Source organism: Enoplosus armatus, chromosome 9 (assembly GCF_043641665.1).
Source record: "Enoplosus armatus isolate fEnoArm2 chromosome 9, fEnoArm2.hap1, whole genome shotgun sequence".
NCBI lineage: Eukaryota > Metazoa > Chordata > Actinopteri > Centrarchiformes > Enoplosidae > Enoplosus > Enoplosus armatus.
The window spans coordinates 10,207,635-10,227,117 of NC_092188.1; the positions used below are offsets into that span (position 1 = coordinate 10,207,635).

The 19,483-nt window shown below is 40.6% G+C and overlaps 4 protein-coding genes across 9 annotated transcripts; 2 read left to right on the forward strand and 2 right to left on the reverse strand.

Moving 5' to 3' along the window:
* Nucleotides 1-59: 59 nt before the first annotated feature.
* Nucleotides 60-4,358, reverse strand: isoc2 (isochorismatase domain containing 2). Of its 6 annotated transcripts, none has more exons than XM_070911691.1 (7): nucleotides 4,302-4,358; nucleotides 3,847-3,908; nucleotides 3,421-3,545; nucleotides 3,113-3,325; nucleotides 2,444-2,514; nucleotides 585-702; nucleotides 60-228 (listed from the first exon to the last, which is right to left on the reverse strand). In XM_070911691.1, coding segments are annotated over exons 2-7 (594 nt in total). In that variant the 5' UTR covers nucleotides 3,848-3,908; nucleotides 4,302-4,358; the 3' UTR covers nucleotides 60-162. The 6 variants fall into 6 exon arrangements, with proteins under 6 accessions (XP_070767792.1, XP_070767789.1, XP_070767787.1 ...); XM_070911688.1 differs by having other exon boundaries at nucleotides 3,847-3,958; nucleotides 4,302-4,345; XM_070911686.1 differs by lacking the exon at nucleotides 4,302-4,358 and adding an exon at nucleotides 4,129-4,165 and having other exon boundaries at nucleotides 3,847-3,958.
* Nucleotides 4,274-7,192, forward strand: atg12 (ATG12 autophagy related 12 homolog (S. cerevisiae)). The gene is made up of 4 exons (XM_070911692.1): nucleotides 4,274-4,401; nucleotides 5,744-5,880; nucleotides 6,018-6,080; nucleotides 6,994-7,192. Exons 1-4 carry the CDS (start codon nucleotides 4,308-4,310, stop codon nucleotides 7,051-7,053), a joined length of 354 nt encoding a protein of 117 aa, XP_070767793.1. The 5' UTR covers nucleotides 4,274-4,307; the 3' UTR covers nucleotides 7,054-7,192.
* Nucleotides 7,193-10,037: 2,845 nt separating this feature from the next.
* Nucleotides 10,038-14,047, forward strand: LOC139290371 (germ cell-specific gene 1-like protein). Its single transcript, XM_070912133.1, has 6 exons — nucleotides 10,038-10,233; nucleotides 12,628-12,810; nucleotides 12,993-13,040; nucleotides 13,129-13,281; nucleotides 13,443-13,554; nucleotides 13,681-14,047. Exons 1-6 carry the CDS (start codon nucleotides 10,038-10,040, stop codon nucleotides 14,045-14,047), a joined length of 1,059 nt encoding a protein of 352 aa, XP_070768234.1.
* Nucleotides 14,048-15,279: 1,232 nt separating this feature from the next.
* rcvrn2 (recoverin 2) lies at nucleotides 15,280-19,067 on the reverse strand. The gene is made up of 3 exons (XM_070911684.1): nucleotides 18,687-19,067; nucleotides 16,529-16,640; nucleotides 15,280-16,040 (listed from the first exon to the last, which is right to left on the reverse strand). The coding sequence occupies exons 1-3, from the start codon at nucleotides 19,065-19,067 to the stop codon at nucleotides 15,952-15,954; spliced, it is 582 nt and encodes a 193-aa protein (XP_070767785.1). The 3' UTR covers nucleotides 15,280-15,951.
* Between the last annotated feature and the right edge of the window lie 416 nt (nucleotides 19,068-19,483).

Consider the following 19,483-nt stretch of genomic DNA (forward strand, 5'->3'; position numbering starts at 1 on the left):
CTGTACGTTTCACCTGTAGTCGTTTCAGAAACATGAACACAAAAGCACAGCAGTACACATTTTAAGTAGCAGCATCACTTTATTGAAGCACTTTATCAGTGTGTTGGAAGCAGTGATATTCTGTGCAGTATCTTATGGAACAGAGTGACAGTGTTGGTCTCCCTACAGAGCGCTGAAGAAGGAGAGGAGGCCCGTGTCGGGGGACGGGTGGGCCAAAAGCCTCTGGATCTGTCAACGATGTTGAAAGAATATATGTTAGTCACTTTCAATGTCACCGCACCCTAGTATAAGGTCAAGTCAAGTCAAGTCCTTGACAAATTGACTTGACTTGACTAGACTAGTATAAGGTCACCTGTAACTTGTCAACTATGTCAGTGATGAAGGTTGAAGGCAGTGTATTTTTTGGCAGCTCTGAAGCTGCAGTCTGTACATTGGCAATTCATTTGCTGCACTGTTTCTGACAGCAGTCTGAAGACATGCAAATTTGTTTTCCTTTGGAGTACACAGCCAGGCTTGTATTTATGACACTTCTAAACAAACAAAAGTAACTCAGGAGTGCAACAGAGAGCAGCTGTAGTAAGCACCTCCTTGAAGTTGGGGTGTCTGGCGTCTTGAACCAGCTGCAGCAGAACAGCCTCTGTGGTGGTGAGGAAAGCTCCGCTCTGCTTCAGTCGGGACAGAGCAAACAAACGGTCCGTCTGGCTGTGGAGCGAGACACAAAAAGAGTAACATATACACTACCGTTCAAAAGTTTGGGGTCACCCAGACAATTTTGTGTTTTCCATGAAAAGTCACACTTTTATTTACCACCATGAGTTGTAAAATGAATAGAAAATATAGTCAAGACATTGAGAAGGTTAGAAATAATGATTTGTATTTGAAATAATAATTTTTTCCTTCAAACTTTGCTTTCGTCAAAGAATCCTCCATTTGCAGCAATTACAGCATTGCAGACCTTTGGCATTCTAGCTGTTAATTTGTTGAGGTAATCTGGAGAAATTTCACCCCACGCTTCTAGAAGCCCCTCCCACAAGTTGGATTGGCTGGATGGGCACTTCTTGCGTACCATACGGTCAAGCTGCTCCCACAACAGCTCAATGGGGTTTAGATCTGGTGACTGCGCTGGCCACTCCATTACAGATAGAATACCAGCTGCCTGCTTCTTCTCTAAATAGTTCTTGCACAATTTAGAGGTGTGCTTTGGGTCATTGTCCTGTTGTAGGATGAAATTGGCTCCAATCAAGCACTGTCCACAGGGCATGGCATGGCGTTGCAAAATGGAGTGATAGCCTTCCTTATTCAAAATCCCTTTTACCCTGAACAAATCTCCCACCTTACCAGCACCAAAGCAACCCCAGACCATCACGTTACCCCCACCTTGCTTGACAGATGGCGTCAGGCACTCTTCCAGCATCTTTTCAGTTGTTCTGCGTCTCACAAATGTTCTTCTGTGTGATCCAAACACCTCAAACTTCGATTCGTCCGTCCATAACATTTTTTTCCAATCTTCTTCTGTCCAATGTCTGTGTTCTTTTGCCCATATTAATCTTTTTCTTTTATTGGCCAGTCTCAGATATGGCTTTTTCTTTGCCACTCTGCCCTGAAGGCCAGCATCCCGGAGTCACCTCTTCACTGTAGATGTTGACACTGGCGTTTTGCGGGTACTATTTAATGAAGCTACCAGTTGAGGACCTGTGAGGCGTCTATTTCTCAAACTAGAGACTCTAATGTACTTATCTTCTTGCTCAGTTGTGCAGCGAGGCCTCCCACTTCTCTTTCTACTCTGGTTAGAGCCTGTTTGTGCTGTTCTCTGAAGGGAGTAGTACACACCGTTGTAGGAAATCTTCAGTTTTTTGGCAATTTCTTGCATGGAATAGCCTTCATTTCTAAGAACAAGAATAGACTGTCGAGTTTCACATGAAAGTTCTCTTTTTCTGGCCATTTTGAGCGTTTAATCGACCCCACAAATGTGATGCTCCAGATACTCAACCTGCTCAAAGGAAGGTCAGTTTTATAGCTTCTCTAACCAGCTAAACTGTTTTCAGCTGTGCTAACATGATTGCACAAGGGTTTTCTAATCATCCATTAGCCTTCTGACGCAATGAGCAAACACATTGTACCATTAGAACACTGGAGTGATAGTTGCTGGAAATGGGCCTCTATACACCTATGTAGATATTACACCAAAAACCAGACATTTGCAGCTAGAATAGTCATTTACCACATTAGCAATGTATAGAGTGTATTTCTGATTAGTTTAAAGTTATCTTCATTGAAAAAAACAGTGCTTTTCTTTCAAAAATAAGGAAATTTCTAAGTGACCCCAAACTTTTGAACGGTAGTGTATATAATATACAGTTTCCAGACACACACAGGAACAAATCTATTTTTAATGCAGGTGATAATAACAGTGCGATACAGCAAACATAGAATACACAGATACCTTCTGGATGAGACGGCATCAGCCACAATATGAACCTCCATTCCCTTTTCAAGCAGGTCAAATGTTGTGCACTGTGGAAAAAGACAAGAAGCAGAGGTCCTCGTTCATTAACGGAAACTGTGGAAGCTCTGTGGTACACATAATTACATAACTGCATTACTTAATAACAGCATAATGGCTTCATAATCATCTTCCACATCATCACCTCCCTCATTCATTTCTTTTTAACTGCAATAACTAGTACATGCAGCATAAATATAATGTAAACGCATGCATTCAGATACACTTTAAATTGTCTTTGAAATTTTGTTAGAGGCTGTTTCAGTAATCCTTTAATTTATGAGGGCCAATGATAAAAAAGGTTAAAAAATAAAAATGATGATGTCTATGAACATGGTCAGCCTTCTTTGAGAATGATAGGAAAGCTAACTGGAGAACCCAACCTGCAAATAATTATGTTTCCAGATAACTATAACTATGGTACACTAAATTTAAAATAAAGTGGGGGGAAGGGGTTCTTCAACAGAGGCACATACTGAGTAGAAGATGAACTTGACTGTGATAGATGTATTCATTACTAGCAAGCAAGAAGCTTCCAGTTGTCCTCTTTGATGAAGAATATTGTGTCATTTTAACAGCTAGAGTGCAGCAACAATGATGTGGTCTTACTGCAATACAGGCGTGTGCCTCTATCCCACACAGTATAGCCTGTTTGGGGTTCCCCAGGGCCTGCAGCTCCTTCTCCACCTCCTCTATCATCATGGTGAATGAAGTTTTAGCATGAGCGGTCAGGTCTGCTGCTCCCAGCTCTGGTACTGTGGGACCCAAGCCTTTAGGGTACTGCTCTGTCAAAATGGGGGGGATGCCCAAAACACGACTGGCCTTTGACAAGGAGAGAGCAGGCAGATCTGTTCATATAATTAATACTTACAAATTAATGTCAGAGGCTGATAAACTGATGGCTGAGTATGTCCAACCTGGAGCACTCTTGCTGCATTGCTGACAATGTTGGTGAACTGGAAGATGTTGGGTCTGAACTTCTCCTGCATGTCACACAGGAAGAGCACTGCATCCTTGGTGGAGAGTCTGCCAATGCTCGCCACTGCAAGAGCAAGGTCACAGAACACAATGAATTGTGCTCACCATCTTTAGAGAGATGCAAAGTACAGTGTTGAGGATGACAGGCCACTGAACATTAAAATAGCACTGAAGCTTTGAACAATAACACTTGGTGGACACTAGCTATGACAACAAAACTGAACTTCACAGTATGTTTTTCACATAGGAGCAATTTGTGTCTACTAAAGAGGTTCTCTTCCTTGTACGAAATATTTCCTCCATGGTGCATTGTCTTGATACCGGGCCACATTTGAGCGAACTTAAACATAAGAAAGTGAACTTACTGTTGTTGCTCGAAAGATCCGATTTTGACGAGGAGACAGAGAGGGTGACAGGTTCAACAGGACTGTGGAAAGTTCAACTGACAGGTTAAAGTATTACGGCATGTGACGCCTCCTGTGTAATTGGAAACCAACAGAAAATGTATTTTACTTGCAAGTAAAAGAGGACGAATGCATTTAATATTGACCAAATAAACAACCAAACATCTGAATTCGTTATGAAACAATTACGTTATTAACAACAAAGTCACAATAATAACCTAGCATGTAGCTAAGGAGACATACAAGTTCAACAGCCTTTCTTTGATAAACACCGCGTTCCTGAAGCGCATTGACCAATAGCATTACGTGTCTTAAAGATTGATGTTTCTTTCAGCCAATAGCAGCCGGTGTTTGTGGCGAATAGCCTTGCTAGCTTAGGTGGGTGGGAAGCATAACAACTAACCCAAAGTGGTCACCTGAAGATGTCTGACAAAGCAGAGTCCCCAACAGAAACGCAAAAAGAGGAGTCACAGCCAGCGTCAGACGACTCGACGACAAACGACGAGAAGAAGAAAAGTAAGAAAGTGTAATATATCGAAAATTCTGCTCAATTAGCGAATAATAGCCATCTGTTTACGAGGACTGTTGCTAGTGCGATAGATAACAATTCCGGGTGTATGACGTGTTAGACAATTGACAGAGATTTTGGCCAATGGGAAGGCTGTTTTTTCCTGCTAAGCCAATAAACATTTAGCTTGTGGTTCTGCCGGTTTGGGGAATGGCTAAAGCTAATGCTAATATCGATGAAAGAAACATATCTGTTTGCTCTTTTAGGATACATGTTTTTCAGAGAGGCTGTTTGTTTCCATAAGTCATCAACTATATGTTACGATAATGCCAATAACAACTGCATAACTTGTACATAAGAATAATTTATTAAGGCTAAGCTAACATGCTCCCGTTAGCTTAAAATTGTCAAACTGTCAGCCAGCCAACAGTTTGTTCAGAGTTATTTCAGAAAAACAATATTGGAGACTTTACCAAATGCCTTTATTTCATACATGCTAAAGTTTTCTGTGTTAATAACAACCCTAAGATGTAACCTTTAGATTCAAATCAGGAAGATAAAGCATAATCTTTATACAGCCACATTTCCAATTGTTATCTATTAGTATTCGTAGGTCTTAAGATTTAAAGTAAAAGTAATGATATTATAGTAAATAAGGGATGTCTGCACATTGCCTGTGCTTCATCATGTCTACTACATGAGAAGATATACTCTAGTTTAAGTAGCCCTGCATGTACAGTCATTTTGTATATTGGGGCCATTGTTCAAAACCTGAGCTCTGAGCAGCATAGGATAGAAAATTTAGATTTATAATGATTCAGTCCCTTCCTGAGGATGCAAATAGTATGCTTTGCACAGACTATTTTTATTCATTCATATTTTATAAACTCACAAGAAAAAGGTGAACAAATGGATCTAATAACCTTGTGTAAGTGTATAAAATGTTTGGGTTCACAATTGTACCAACATCCAGTTATATAGGATGTTCCCTAAGAGATCACAAAAAATGAGAATATATCAATACAGAAAGCAGGAAATTAAGATAATTGAAATACATACCAGAGAACTTTGCACGATAATAACAAAGTGTGCAAAAGCCTAAGGGATGCTTTAACAGTCCATATGGCACGGCTCATTATAAAGGCATGCAATTCTGCAGTATTCTCTCTAATTTAATGGAAGCATGTCATCATAGTTTTTGTTTTTCCACTGCAGTATAGTGGTTATGCGTCAATAGATTGAACACTTCTCCAGAAATTCCCCTGAACGGTTCATGTTTAGATTTGCGTGGCACAGTCTGGGTGGCAGCAGCAGCAGCACTTTAACTCTTTATTTTCTCCATTTTTATAGTTGATGTGTTGCTGAAGGCTGTGGGAGACACTCCTATAATGAAAACAAAGAAGTGGGCAGTGGACAGAGGGAGGACGGTACAGTCCCTGTCTCAGTTCATCTCTCGCTTCCTCAAGCTCGAAGCCAGTGAACAACTGGTAAGAATGAAGTTTGTCCACTGGCTTGTTCTTTTCCCAAAATCATGTCTTTAACAACGCTTAGAAACCATGATTCAGGTGTTTCAATTCTTTACATATAACTGCATCTTTATCTGTTTTTTATTTTTATTTTTCAGTTCATTTATGTTAACCAGTCTTTTGCCCCTTCACCGGATCAAGACGTAGGGATCCTCTTTGATGTGAGTACATATAAACACCTGTTACTGTAGTTGTTGTTGTTGTGTATTTATAGCTAATTTTTCTTAACCTAAAGCAGATCAAATAAAATACCTCTAAAAATCCCAACTCCAAAGTCCACTTTCCAGATTTTCTGAGCTTTCAACCACATCATCAACGAACAGATGTTTGATTTCCAGTTCCATTCACTGATAAAGACCATTAGGAGCTCAGCTCAGAGAAAGCTAGTAACTGGACCTTTCACACAATGTTAAACCATGTCTTCAAAAACACATGTACACACAAAAAACAAGTTTATTCATGTTTGATAGACCACTTGCCAACAACATAACTTTTAAGTCTGGTTTATTCAGTCAGTGAAGAAAATGTGCCAAGACTTCAGTGACTACAGATGAGAACTTTTCAACAATATTAAGATCCTGTTTATCTTTTAAGTCAAATTGTCTGAGACCTTAATGTATATATTTATAGGAGACATAAAGTACATGGTCTAAACTTCAGTCCAGTCAGGCTTCATCTGAGGTGGTATTTAGAACACTTAACCACAGAATAACTAAATGTCTTTACCATATTGGTATAATCTCTTAGCCTTTAATGAAATTAAATGTAATTTAATGTAATTGGCTGGCCTATGCCCCATAGGCCCATTGAAGTGAATGGGCCATGTGGAGCTTTGACCAGCAGAGGGGGCAATAAGAGGGAAGCACCAAGTTACACGTGCCAAAGTCCTTGGCCACTGATTAATGTCTTGATAAGTAACAGCAAAGACCTCAAAGTCCAGAATTCACAGTGGACATTTGATGATCCCTCCGCTCTCACTGCTCGGCAGGTCAACATCAGATGAAACTGTCATTCTTATTATTTTATTTCACATTTACCTTCATGTCTTTCTTTGTCTCTTTGTCTCTTTTCCAGTCGTTTGGCAGCGATGGCAAGCTGGTTCTACATTATTGTAAATCTCAAGCCTGGGGTTAAACTGCTTTCTTCAACTCCATTTTGGACCTCCCCCTTTTCTTAAATGCGTCCTCCAAACATGCACACAATGTTGTTTTTGCTTTTTTTTGCCATTTGTTTTCTTTCAGTTTTTCTGTACATACATATTGTAAATAAACGATTGTGACTATGGAAAGCTCTTTCCGCTGTTTTTAAGGGATCACATTTGGCACCCAAAAATAAACACTTAACTTAGTGGGCACAGGATTTGGCTTTGCACAGCACTGGTGCTGATTAGGGAGAAAAAAGGAAAAGCCCATTCATATAGATAAGGTTCACAGTTTTATCCACCCTCTTATATGTGTAATAATTGAATAAAATTCAAATTGATGAGGAGCATAGACTGGTGGTGAAGGTTTTGGGAGGTTAAGAGAACCACCTCTAAAAAGGGACAGACATAGGAAGAGAGGGAGCACTACAGTAACAGATGGACTTAGAGGGATTACATGATTCAGGATGGGTTTGTGACATAAATTCCCAAGAAAGACAGAAAAGAGAGTAGAGTGGCGTGGAGACAGACACTCAGTCGCTCCATCAGCCTTGCATCTCTGTCCGACTATTGGTCGGGGGGATTAAAGGGGGCAGTGCGGCTGGAAAGGTAAGGGTCACTGATGCTCATCCTGGAGGAGGAATACTGGTGACAGATACAGAGGGAAAATACGAAGAGGGTAGTGACACGGAGAATCCATTCAAGATGGAGCAACTAAAATCAAGTTCCTAAGGAGCTTTTTGATTGAGGATAACCGAGGATTGTAGGTTTAGAGGACTGCAAGAAGTGACAACTGAAAGTGTTTTACTCATGTTGACCTGACGTGAAGCACGACAAGGGACAAGAAAAACGTCTGTGGTAGGTACTTGTCTCATTATTTTAAAATAACTGGAGCTGAAATGATTATAGTCAATCGCCAGAAAATTAAAAAGCAACTATTTTGATAATGATTAATCATTTCAGTTATTTTTTTTACAGGGAAAATATCAGTTGCTGGTTCCAACTTCTCAAATGTGAGAATTTTATGGGGTTGTTTTTGTCCTTTATGATGGTAAACTGAATAGCTTTAAGTTTTGGACTGATAAAACAATTAATATGAAGATTTTACTTTAGGCTCCAGAAAATGATGTGTGATGATGAAGTGGCCATTGATAACTGTTTTCTGACATACTATATATAAACTAAATAATTAATCGATATAATAATTGTTACTTACAGCCTTACGAAGAACTGAGATGTATACTGCTGTTCTTGTTTAAACCTAAATGGAACTTTCTGATATATTGATAATACAGCTCTAATGAAGGCAGGTTAAATGAGGCAATTTTTTGTGTCTAGTTTGTAATCAGCTTCTTCATATTTGTCAATACAGACAAACCTGTCAATGCATCAGAAAAGAAATAACCTCGTGTTTATCCAGTTTTCTTGTAAAATTAACAAAAAGTTATATTGGTGTTCTTCATGCTACATGTCAGCAAAATCTGAATTAGCCTGCCTGCAACTTGCAAACTCATATTGGTCACACTGTACTGTAAGTTCAATGTTTTTAATTGAGAAGAAATTGTCTTGACATTGGAGGAAATAATGGTGATAATATCAGGGGATACACATGTATAGTTATCTTTAACATTTCAGAAATCCCATAAAGCAGGAATTTAGGCTGCTGTGTTTTTAAGTTTTAAATATTTTAAATATATTAGTTATTTGTAAAGATTGTACAAATCTTTTTACTGATACAATAAATAAAATCTATGTACAGATTCATACAGATTGTAGATTCAAAGTTGTTATTTAATGTATTTTTGTCACTAGTATTCAGACACCAGAAACCACCATGGGTCGGCTCCCATGTAGATTAGGGATTGTGCTGAATTCACTTGGTTTAACTGATGTTGTGTTGTATTTCAGGGGCTGTGGGAGACATTGCATGAGAGAGAGACTGAGACAGCAGACATGGTCAGAATGCACTTCACACTAAAACACACCTAACACAAACAGATTAAAGCAGATTATGAAGGATTACTAGCAGGAATTTCATTTAGATCTGTGGCGTATCCATAATTTCATCAAAAAAGTAATCTCTTGTTTTTGCTTGCTTCTGCACAGAATCCAGCAGTGGAGTTCGTAATGAGCGGCAGGGTCAGGCCTGAGTGTGTTAATCAGGAAGCAGGGAGATATTAGCCTGGCTCACAGGATAGCACACATTACTTATTCCTCCATAACCCCTTCGTATGACTCATGTGACCTCAGGTACAAGGGACTCAAGGGACATTCACCATATGCCCACCCTGGTTTTAGCCTTTGTGTGTCCCATTCAACCATTTAATTTCACTTTCTTGCCAGGTGATGAATTGCATTCTCTTAGATATACAACTCTTGATGATAAATTGTAGTATTTTTAAATTACCTTATGCTTCTTCGGTTCAGTCACACTGATCTAATAAGTGCACACAAGAGGGTCTACAGGTGCTGAGGTCAGGGGATGTATTGCCTTCACCACAGGGATCAATAGCAGGACATCACGTTAAAGCTGTCTGGCCAGCATACTGTCATGTCCCTGCATCCTACTGTTGTCTCCCAGTGTGAACCATCGTCCACCTAAATCCCCTCTTGTTCATTTTTTTTTGGTTCCATCTGTCCTTTCCCACGTGTATCAACTTCAGAGCATCTTACCCCGCTCCCTCCCCTCTCGCTCTCTTTATCTTCCTCTCTTTTAATCACGCTGACTTTACAGTATCACTTTGTCAGCTGTGTTTTGTCATCTTCTGTCTCTACTGTTACATCACGTTTATCTTTGCTTTCCGTTTCAACCTGGCAGCTCATCACCTCTTAAAACCACCCCAAAGCATCTGTCCTACCCTCTCGGCTCCATCTGTGACTGCAGTCATACCCTCCGCCCTGTTTGTCCTCTTCCCACGTGCAGTGTGCCCCCTCTTTACCTTACTCCCCCCCCGCCTCCCTCTTCTCCTGTGTGGCCATGCTGGAGGGTATGTCCCGTCGCTCTCGCTCGCTGCTCTCCCTGACCTTGACCACTCTGGCTCTGGCCCTCTCCATCCTGGCTCTCTGCACCTCTTACTGGTGTGAGGGCACTCACAAGGTGGTCAAGCCTCTCTGCCTGTCGCCTGTCAAAATGAAGAACTGCGGTCAGAACAACAGCGAGCCTTACACCACAGGTACTGAGATGTTGCATTGTCTTTCACCTCAAAATATGTTTTGTGCAGCTGTATTGTTCTTCCTGTTGCTTTATTGTTTCTGTTGCTTCTGCTGTTGTTGGCCCCTGGACACAAATTTGTGTACATAAATATATTTTAATATATAATATATATATACATTTAATATACTTTCTGAGGTGCACATCCCCATTTATGCGACCACCTCCCTCCTGATTCTGACAATGATTTGTGTATTTAAGAATGCAGGCAGAGTGGAGAAGTTCAATTACTGTTTGGCTAAACTTTAGAATGAGCAAGATGCAAAGGAAATGTTAGCAGAGAACAAAGTTGACTTATTTTTCTACTCAAGACTTTTTCTAGCTTACAAGGAAGCAACAATTATGCAAACAACAACAGTGATGCAAAGAACTATTCAGATCCTTTATTTAAGTAAAAGTAGTGATACTACAGTGTAAAAATACTCAATTTCAAGAAAAAGTCCTGCATTCAAATTAGTATTAGTATTGCTGATACATTAACGTACGCAGCATTATAAGATGGAGCTACTTCTAACTAGTTAACTAGTTAGCAACATATTTTATAAGCTGATCAATTGCATTACGTGACATTCTATATATTCCCCTCTGAAATGCAGTGAAGTTGCATAAAATGGAGGTAAAGTAAAGTACAAGTACCTCAATGTTTTCTTAAGTACAGTACTTGAGTAAATGTACTTAATAATGTTATTATCCACACTGGTGAATAGTAGTATTTCAGAACATTAAGCTTTGAGCTGGTCTAAAGCAAAAGAATTCCCTCCTGTCGGATAAGGGGAAGTGGATAAAGCCACAGTGATCACACAAACAGACAGTAACTACAAACAGTTGCCTGGTGGCTAATCCCGATATCTGTTGCAACACGTTCACGGGCATGTCACAGTGTGTTGCAAACAGCATGAGTTCATGAATTCATCCCAGCTGACGTCAACAGTCATGATGTGATGTTTTCTCTGCATTAGACTTTTGCAACAGTCGGGCATAATTTGAATGTTGAAACGTTGTGACTGACCAGGTACCACCTGTCACAGCCACAGTTTTCATCATCATCATTGCTTCAACATGCTTATTGTGCTTATAAGAAACATGACATTAGTTTCCTGATAATCCGCTATTTGTATCATTTATGTACTCCTAAAAAATCTACACTATCTCCATAATTTGACAAAACAATCCTAACTCAAGGTCTACTTACAAGCTTTTTCTAGAGCTTTCAGCGCCATCTCACGGCCTTCACCAGCAGACTCTATCGAGTACAACAGATCAAGTGCAGAGTTTGCTCACTGACTGAACTCTGTGAGACTGAAAGCTCTTTTTCTAATGGAAAAGGCTAGAAAGCAGCGAATACTAAGTGTGTATGTTATGTCAAGTATTTGTTTTAGCGTCTGTGCATATGGTCAATTTGTGTATCGCAAAAGATATAAAATGACACTGACTTTGCCAAAATTTTGGCCTTGACTGTTGAACCTGATTACACAAGTACTGAATTTTTTGATCTTTGCACCATGTCACTGCATAACACCAATACCTCGAACTAATCTGATTGGATAAACTGACAGGCTTCTCCCCGTGATAGGAAGCGATTGTCCTTGGTTTTGATGTTATTTAATCTCTTTTTGCCCATACCTTTGTCCCACGCTGAACTTAATTATGGCTTAGTATTAATCTGTGGGGTGTGAGGGGAGCTCCCAAAGGTTTATTCATCTGTGGAGGAGAGGTTTGCACCGCCTGCTGCCTGGTTTTTAATTTCTCAACTGATATGCTTAATCCACACTGAGATCAACAGCTCTTACAGCATAAAGAAATCAACTTTGATCATTACATGTACTTTGTGTACTTGTGCAGAAAGATCTACCTTTACAGTGGTGGATTTAACTCTCCTTTATGCTTCTAGACCAGATTTACAAACACACACGTGCTGACAAGCCTGCATGTGACTGCAAAACACACAGGCATGTTACTTTTGAGGCTTTGGTGTGATTAACAGACTTGCAGGTGACTTGCCGTCTCTCATTCTAAATCTCTTTCATTTCCAATTGGACTTTCTATAACTCTCCATGAACACACACACACACACACACACACAGTCTAAGAACCTATTAGATGCTGGTACCTCACAATCCTGTGTTTGTTTGATGTTTGCATGATATTGGTCCTGTGTTTGTGGGTTTCCTCCCGCACTCTAAAGAAATGCAAGTCTGGATTGGTTTGGAGAATATAGATTACCCACAGATGTGTGAAGGGCTGTGGAGAGGTGGTCCACTCAGTGCATTTTGGCCACCAACTCCATTATCCATAACAGGAGTAAGCAGGGCAGGGAATGCTCTTCTCATTGTCATCCTCTTGTGCTGTCACACAGAGAGTCCCACTCAGAACCCCTTCAACCGCACACTGTCTCCAGCCCGGAGGGACGAGCTGGCCAAGATCAGACAGAGGCAGCTGGCCAACGCGGTCCACTACATCTGGGAGACGGGAGAAGATAAATTTGCTTTTAGATACTTCCACACTGGTTTCTGGGAAAGCTGTGAGAAACACAGCGATGGTGAGATCACACATAAACTAACACACTTACACCCGGTCACATATGTAGTTATACTGTTGTATTTACATGCATCTTAAGGTTCTTTTCAGTCTCAGCTCTTCCACAAAATCCTGTCATTTGAACTCAAAGAACAATGTTTCTTCTATATTTATTTTGTTCATGTCTGTACATTTTGTTGGCAGGGGAGAAATGTCGAAGCTTTATAGAGTTAACGCCTGGAGAAACACAAGGTGAGTTGTGTATGAGCTCTGTGCCGAAATTACATTTTTTTTATATGTATGTTTGTCAATTGTGTTGATGTATTTTCACATGTTGCAGGTGTGCTCTGGCTGTCAGTTATTTCAGAGTTTACATACATCGGTCTGCTGGGGATGGGCTTCTTACTGATGTGGCTGGAAGTCTTGTGTTCCCATAAAGAGATGCACTCGCTAAAAATCAACGCCTATGCAGCTATCTGTACTGTGTTATCAGGTGAGACTCAGTGTATCCTTCAATTGTGCATTATTTCCTTTAACTAACTTTATAACAACCTCCTCCTCCATATATCATTATCTGCATGGTCATCTTTGTTTTCTAGACTCAATTATCAGATTTGTTCTGTCTGGTTTTTGTTTGTTTCATCCCCAATCTAGGTCTTCTTGGGATGGTGGCCCATATGATGTACACCACAGTATTTCAGATGACGGTCATTGTGGGCCCCAAAGACTGGAGGCCTCAGTCCTGGGACTACGGCTGGTCATTTGCGTAGGTGGCTGCTCTTTAGAGATGGCATGCAAGCCTGTATTACTCAAGCATGTACATGAAATACTTGTTATTTACGATGATGTTTCTCTTCTCTCTTTAACTATTCTAAATCCCCTCTGCTCCTAGTCTTGCCTGGGTGTCCTTCAGTTGCTGTATGGGGGCCGCTGTGGTGACGCTCAACTCCTACACAAAGACCATCATCGAGCTCCGTCGCAAGCAGAGGCTCCGTTTGGAGGAAGCAAGAGCCGCCACTCACGCTCCTTCCTATGACGAGGTCGTTCCAGGTGGCGGGCTCTACTCTGTCAGTGGCCTATTGCAGTGTCCAGACGGCATGATTGACGTAGCGTGGGCCCCGAATGGCAGTGTGGTTGGCAATGGGGACGTACCGACGCTGGTTTTAGTTGGAGGCTGTGGGCCAGAGGGGTGTGAAGACTGTGAGAGAGAGATGGATGAGATGGAGGACGCCGTGGACCGAGTTGATTCGCCTTGTTAGGGGATCATTTATATCCATCAACTAAAAGGGCTGTAAAACCTGACAGAGGAAAGACACTGTCACCGTGCTGGAGGAGGATCAATGTGAGCAAACTTTGACTTTCGATGAAGCTGGGACACGCTAATTGCGCTTGAAGGCCAGTAAAATCAATACATATCAAAATGTACAGACCACACTGTATGTATAGGTCACACTGACATGCAAGACTGCATGTTTTCTGGGTATTTCTCAGTGCCTCATGGTAGGAAAGTAAATGCATGTCTCTATATTTAAATGCATATAAATCTTTATATTATTTTATTGTTTATATATTAACATGCAATGTATCAGGACAATGCGACCATTTCATTGCATAGACGGGATGGATGTGTCTTCTCCTGTTGATACATAAACAGAACATCCTGTCCTTTAGAGTAAATATACAATATGTTCTCATTTATCTGAGTGGGACATTCAACATTTTTCAAGCTCTTCTCTCTCTCTTGTGACAAACTTTGGACACTCATACAGCATTTTTGATGCAATGCATGTATACCAGAAGCTACAACAAACACAGTCTCTGTGCAGATACACAGACAAACCCATAAGATAGACACATAGAGATAGAAAGATTACAGAGATTTTGAAAAGTCTGCTCTCTGATGTTGAACAGAAGATTATGTGTAAACCAGTAATCCCGAGTTGGATGGAAAGGAGGAGGAATAGAGTGAGGAGAGATGGTAGGCATGTGAAGGGATGGAGATGGAGAGGGGCGGAGGGGGGAGAGGGTTGTGGGGGGTCAGAGTGAAAGTTAGAAAGAAACGCAGGCATGCACACCCACAGACTACACACACACACACACACACACACTTAAACAACATGTACCACGAAAACATCACACTTTCAGGGAAATAATTGTTTTTAACTGTGTTTAACGTAGAATTATATACAAAACAATTTCTAAAGCGAAATACATTTACCTACATTTACCTTAAATGTCTGTGGGTTATACATTTGGGATAATCCTGGATTTACTCTCTGGGATAAATACAATTGAAAACTTAAGACCTAAAGCGCCATTTTTGTCAACTGCCAGCATTATATTATTCAGTATGTTTCTAGGTCATAGGAGAATTTATTAGGTTTTTTTTGTGTGTGTGTGTGTGTGTGTGTGTGTGTGGGGGGGGGGGGGGGGGGGGTTGAATAAATTGATTTTCAAAGCACAGATGTATGAGAAAACCTTTAATTTATTGTACAGTGAATAAAGTACAACACTTGAGACCTACGACTTCTATTAAGACATTTCCAGTTCTGTAAAAAAGATTTAACCTCCTAAGACCTGGCATCCACATGCGTGGACATCACATTTTGGGTTATACCATAATACTTAATTCTGCTTATATGGAAATTCAAAATTGTCCCCGTATGTGGAACCACATCATGTCAACAGATGATGCTTAGTTTTTATACTTATCAGGTCCCAATAAGCCCAAATGGCAAAGAGAAATTAAGATAGAGCTTGGGTCTTAGGAGGTTAATGAGCTAACAGTCAGGTATGATACTTATATAATTGTCATTACCATTAATTTCTCCAGAGCCAAGATTCTTCAGGACAATAGTTATCATACACATTCTTTATATATATATTATATCGCATCAGTCACCATAACTCTTCGTTTTTAGCTGTACACACGTTTTAAAACACTATGCCATACTTTTCCTCTTTTAGCCCCTATGTGATATAAATTCATTGACAAACATTAGTAAACTTACTTACTGAGAAGTTAGTTGCACCAAGACACTGCTGAAAAGAGTATTTACACAGAGGGGTGGAGTTGACTAAAGAGGAGGGAGGAGAAGAGGAAACAATAAAAGAAAGGAAAGAGTCTAATGCGAGAAAGGAGAGGGGATGAATAGGAATTACTTTATTGTTTGATTGGTTCATAGTGGATGAGACGCATTGCATTCTCATTTTCAATCACTCCTTTGATGAACTCTCCTTCAGCCAGCCGCTCTATGAGGGAAAAAAGACAATAAGAGATGTTACAGTGGGAGGAAAACGGTAAACAAGGTATACAGCATGGAGTGTGAGGTTGAATAATGACTCTTATCTAAGAAATCCGGTCTTATCTCCTGTGTGTTTGTGTGTGTGTGTGACAGTAGCATGCAATGCAGCGGAGTCATTTAAGGTTTCATGGCTGCTACAAACATAATAAAGCTTGCATGACACAAGTGATGCTGTAACTGGGGGTGTGCCCCCAGGTGGATTTATTGTTTGTATTATTATCAAGCCAAACAGCTGATTGTGAAATGTAATCTCCGCGACAGGATGCAAGAACAGCTGCTGGGGAAAGGTAGTAACAGCTTACACGTTGACTTTATCTCCCTCTAACTAAGTACTAGTACTAAGTTCTAAGTACATATTGAGACCACACTGACCTGTCATGCACCCGGGGGCACAACGTATATACACGTGTGTTGCGTGTGTGTTTTTTCCCTCACCGTTGTCTTTCTTTTCGAAGTAAGACCACAGCTTGTTGGCTCTCTTCTCGGGTGTGTTCTCATCCTCTGGTAGCTTGCTCTGCTCCTCCTTGGGGATCAGCTTAAATATGGCCTGAGAGGGGGTTGGGTATAAGATTGGTGATAATGTTGCATCATTTCTCTCACACAAATAACTATGGAACGTCAACACAGCACATAAAACAAATCTGTGCAAGCCAAGAAGCATGTAGCCTGTAGGACAAGTGAGTAAGCGCACAGCCCTCCTCAGTTAATCAGTGTTTTGTGGTGGTTTATTAAGCTTCTGATGCAAAACAACTTGACATTTAGAGAAAAGCTACAAGCCAGTACTTTCTCCTCATGATTGTCTCATGTCTAGTCCCTGATTACTGTCATTGTATACTCTGTGCAATTTGGCTGAATACGACCAAATCAGTAGCCTACAATTACATCTTACACAAACTGCAGCCTGCAATCCCTACACGACAACTGATCTGCCTACAAAATGCAGCTTGATGAGCAATCCTGGAGGGCTAGACCATCCCAATTTACATGTAGACTGTGTATACAAGTTAAAAATCCACTGGCTATACTGGCAAAATTAATAATGGAGCAGCCCATGGCAGCACAGTGCCTGTGTGTCATTTTTCAGAGATAGTTAATCTGCAATGGGCCACTTGGAATCCAGCAGATTGTAAATGTCTAAATGACTGTGCACTTTAGGTTCAGGCCTTTAAGTGTGTGTCCCACTTAGAGAGGAAGCACTCATCTCCCACATTTAAGACACCTAGATTAACATGGATTAGTGCCAAGACTCAGGCCACAGGCCAAACACCAAGATGTCAGTCTCTTTTCTCCCTGGACTGTCCCTCCATCTTGCCCCTCTGATGTTGTGGTCTGTATAGGTCACACTGTGGGCTTGTAGATGACAAATAGCCACTGGTCAGTTATAAAAAAATAAAACCAGATCTGTATCATGCTGTCGCATACAAATGTGGATACCCTCAAAGACACACTGTATTTACACCCTCTCTTAACTAGTATAGCATGTGATTGACATATAGCAGATCTGTTTTTGCCTACCTCTCCCCAGAGTCTAATTTTGTCGTAGGCTGTTTAAATTAAGTGAAAATGTAACTATTTTGTGCAGTGGTTGTACACATGATGCATATGGGACTCAGGCCAGTTGGCCAGGAATTCAATCCCATTACAATGCCAGCTGGATCCTCGGCTGATCTGTCTAAACCTCTTACAATACCATATCATATATATGTCTGAAAACAGAGGATAAGAAACTTTACTTTACAGTTTTGAATATGTGCAAGCAATGGCTAACAGGTATTACACAGTAATGAGCATAAATAAGTCCAACAGTCCAAAGTGGCAGCCTCATGAATAAAAGAAACATGGATTATACTCAGGGATGAAGAGCAGTCCCTCTATTGACAGCAATACAAGACTAGCCTTGCTTAACAGTAGGACTGCCTACATTGTCTGAGAGCTAAACCTGTAATCACAGAGATTATCAGGAGTTTGAGGCTCAAATAGGCTGGCTAATTGGGCCTGCAATTAGTACTGAGACCTACATACCATGAGAGCGATGGTCACTTTCCAATGAATAGCAACTAATTTTACATGGACCTTAAAGGGAATAGGCAAAAACCACGAAAACCTGACAATATGATGCAGTCCAACAATGATTCTCCAAAACTACTGTCTCAAAAATTACCATAGAATTAAACCAACACCTCACTGACATGGAATCAAGAAAATGTAACATTATGAATTTAAAAAGTAGTATTTACTGCAGGACTATTGTATTGGATTGCATGTCACGTAATCCTTTTATTTTGTCTTTCTGTTGTAGCTTTGACAACTTAGAATAAAACCTTTCCCTGAAGACTACGAGCAACAGAGCAGCTTGAATTTCTGTTGTTTATAGCAGCAATGAAGATGAACATTGAGGTAAAATAAAATAGCATTTCTGTCTAGTCAACATAGATAAGACGAGATGAATGTTTAGAAATTAATCTGTAACTGAAGATATATCATCACACTGTAGAAAAAGTGGCTACCATTAACTGCTGTCACACTAGAACCATGATTAAAGCGTATCATTATCACCACTGTCTTACACATCACTGCATGTATATTGCCTCACCTGGCAGATCTCCGTCACTTCTGTCTTATTGATGTATCCGTTCTTGTCTACATCAAACAGCGAGAAGGCCCACTCCAGTTTTCGGGTCGTTTTCCCAGTGGAGGTCATGTGCAGTGCAATGATGTACTCCTTGAAGTCCAAAGTGCCATCATCGTTGGTGTCAAAGGAGCGAAACACATGCCGAGCGTAGCTCTTGGCATCACTCTCAGGAAAGAAGCGGGTGTAAATCTGCTCAAACTCTTCTGGTGTTATGCGTCCCGTCGGGCACTGCTTCTGAAAGTTCTCGTACCACAGGCTGATCTCATTTTCAGTGAATTTGGTGCTGAGCTTCAGGTCCTCCAGGATCTCCTTTGATAATGCGCTACTGGTGGAATTTCCCATGGTAGTTGCTGTCAGTGTCTTAGTGATGTGTCACTTCTGACGAGAGTTTTTCTTCTCCTGTGCCACCTGAACTTCTCCTTTGTTCAAAATATGTTTTCATTCACTGGCTTGATGTCTCCTGTTGATGTTAAGAGGTTGAAGAGAATCCTGCAAGGGATTTAAAAAAGAAAGAAAGATTTACACATATGGTACAGTTTACTTATGATATCTTAAATTTGTTGATACTACTCAGTAAATCACATTGTCAGGATGTAGGAAAATGTAGGAAAAGCTTACCTGTGTGTTGACAATGGCTGGAGAGTGTCTGTCCGTCTCCACAGTAAGAAGTGAGAGATAAGGAGGGCAGGGGGAAACACACTCTTACCATGAACGACTGGGTTAATTCTGCTAATGCGGGATTTAAGGTGGATGAGCTT

Excerpts from the sequence above, each read along its gene's own strand:
- isoc2 (XM_070911691.1), bottom strand. Across the intron at positions 3,326-3,420 it reads ATGCAGCAAGAGTGCTCCAG|GCCAGTCGTGTTTTGGGCAT; the intron begins GTTGGACATACT and ends TCCTTGTCAAAG. Across the intron at positions 703-2,443 it reads GATGCCGTCTCATCCAGAAG|CCAGACGGACCGTTTGTTTG; the intron begins GTATCTGTGTAT and ends CTCGCTCCACAG.
- atg12 (XM_070911692.1), top strand. The coding sequence starts at position 4,308 with ATGTCTGACAAAGCAGAGTCCCCAACAGAAACGCAAAAAGAGGAGTCA. Across the intron at positions 4,402-5,743 it reads AAACGACGAGAAGAAGAAAA|TTGATGTGTTGCTGAAGGCT; the intron begins GTAAGAAAGTGT and ends CCATTTTTATAG. Across the intron at positions 6,081-6,993 it reads ACGTAGGGATCCTCTTTGAT|TCGTTTGGCAGCGATGGCAA; the intron begins GTGAGTACATAT and ends TCTCTTTTCCAG.
- LOC139290371 (XM_070912133.1), top strand. The coding sequence starts at position 10,038 with ATGCTGGAGGGTATGTCCCGTCGCTCTCGCTCGCTGCTCTCCCTGACC. Across the intron at positions 12,811-12,992 it reads CTGTGAGAAACACAGCGATG|GGGAGAAATGTCGAAGCTTT; the intron begins GTGAGATCACAC and ends TTTTGTTGGCAG. Across the intron at positions 13,041-13,128 it reads AACGCCTGGAGAAACACAAG|GTGTGCTCTGGCTGTCAGTT; the intron begins GTGAGTTGTGTA and ends CACATGTTGCAG.
- rcvrn2 (XM_070911684.1), bottom strand. The coding sequence starts at position 19,067 with ATGGGAAATTCCACCAGTAGCGCATTATCAAAGGAGATCCTGGAGGAC. Across the intron at positions 16,641-18,686 it reads AAGTGACGGAGATCTGCCAG|GCCATATTTAAGCTGATCCC; the intron begins GTGAGGCAATAT and ends ACCCCCTCTCAG. Across the intron at positions 16,041-16,528 it reads CTTCGAAAAGAAAGACAACG|AGCGGCTGGCTGAAGGAGAG; the intron begins GTGAGGGAAAAA and ends TTTCCCTCATAG.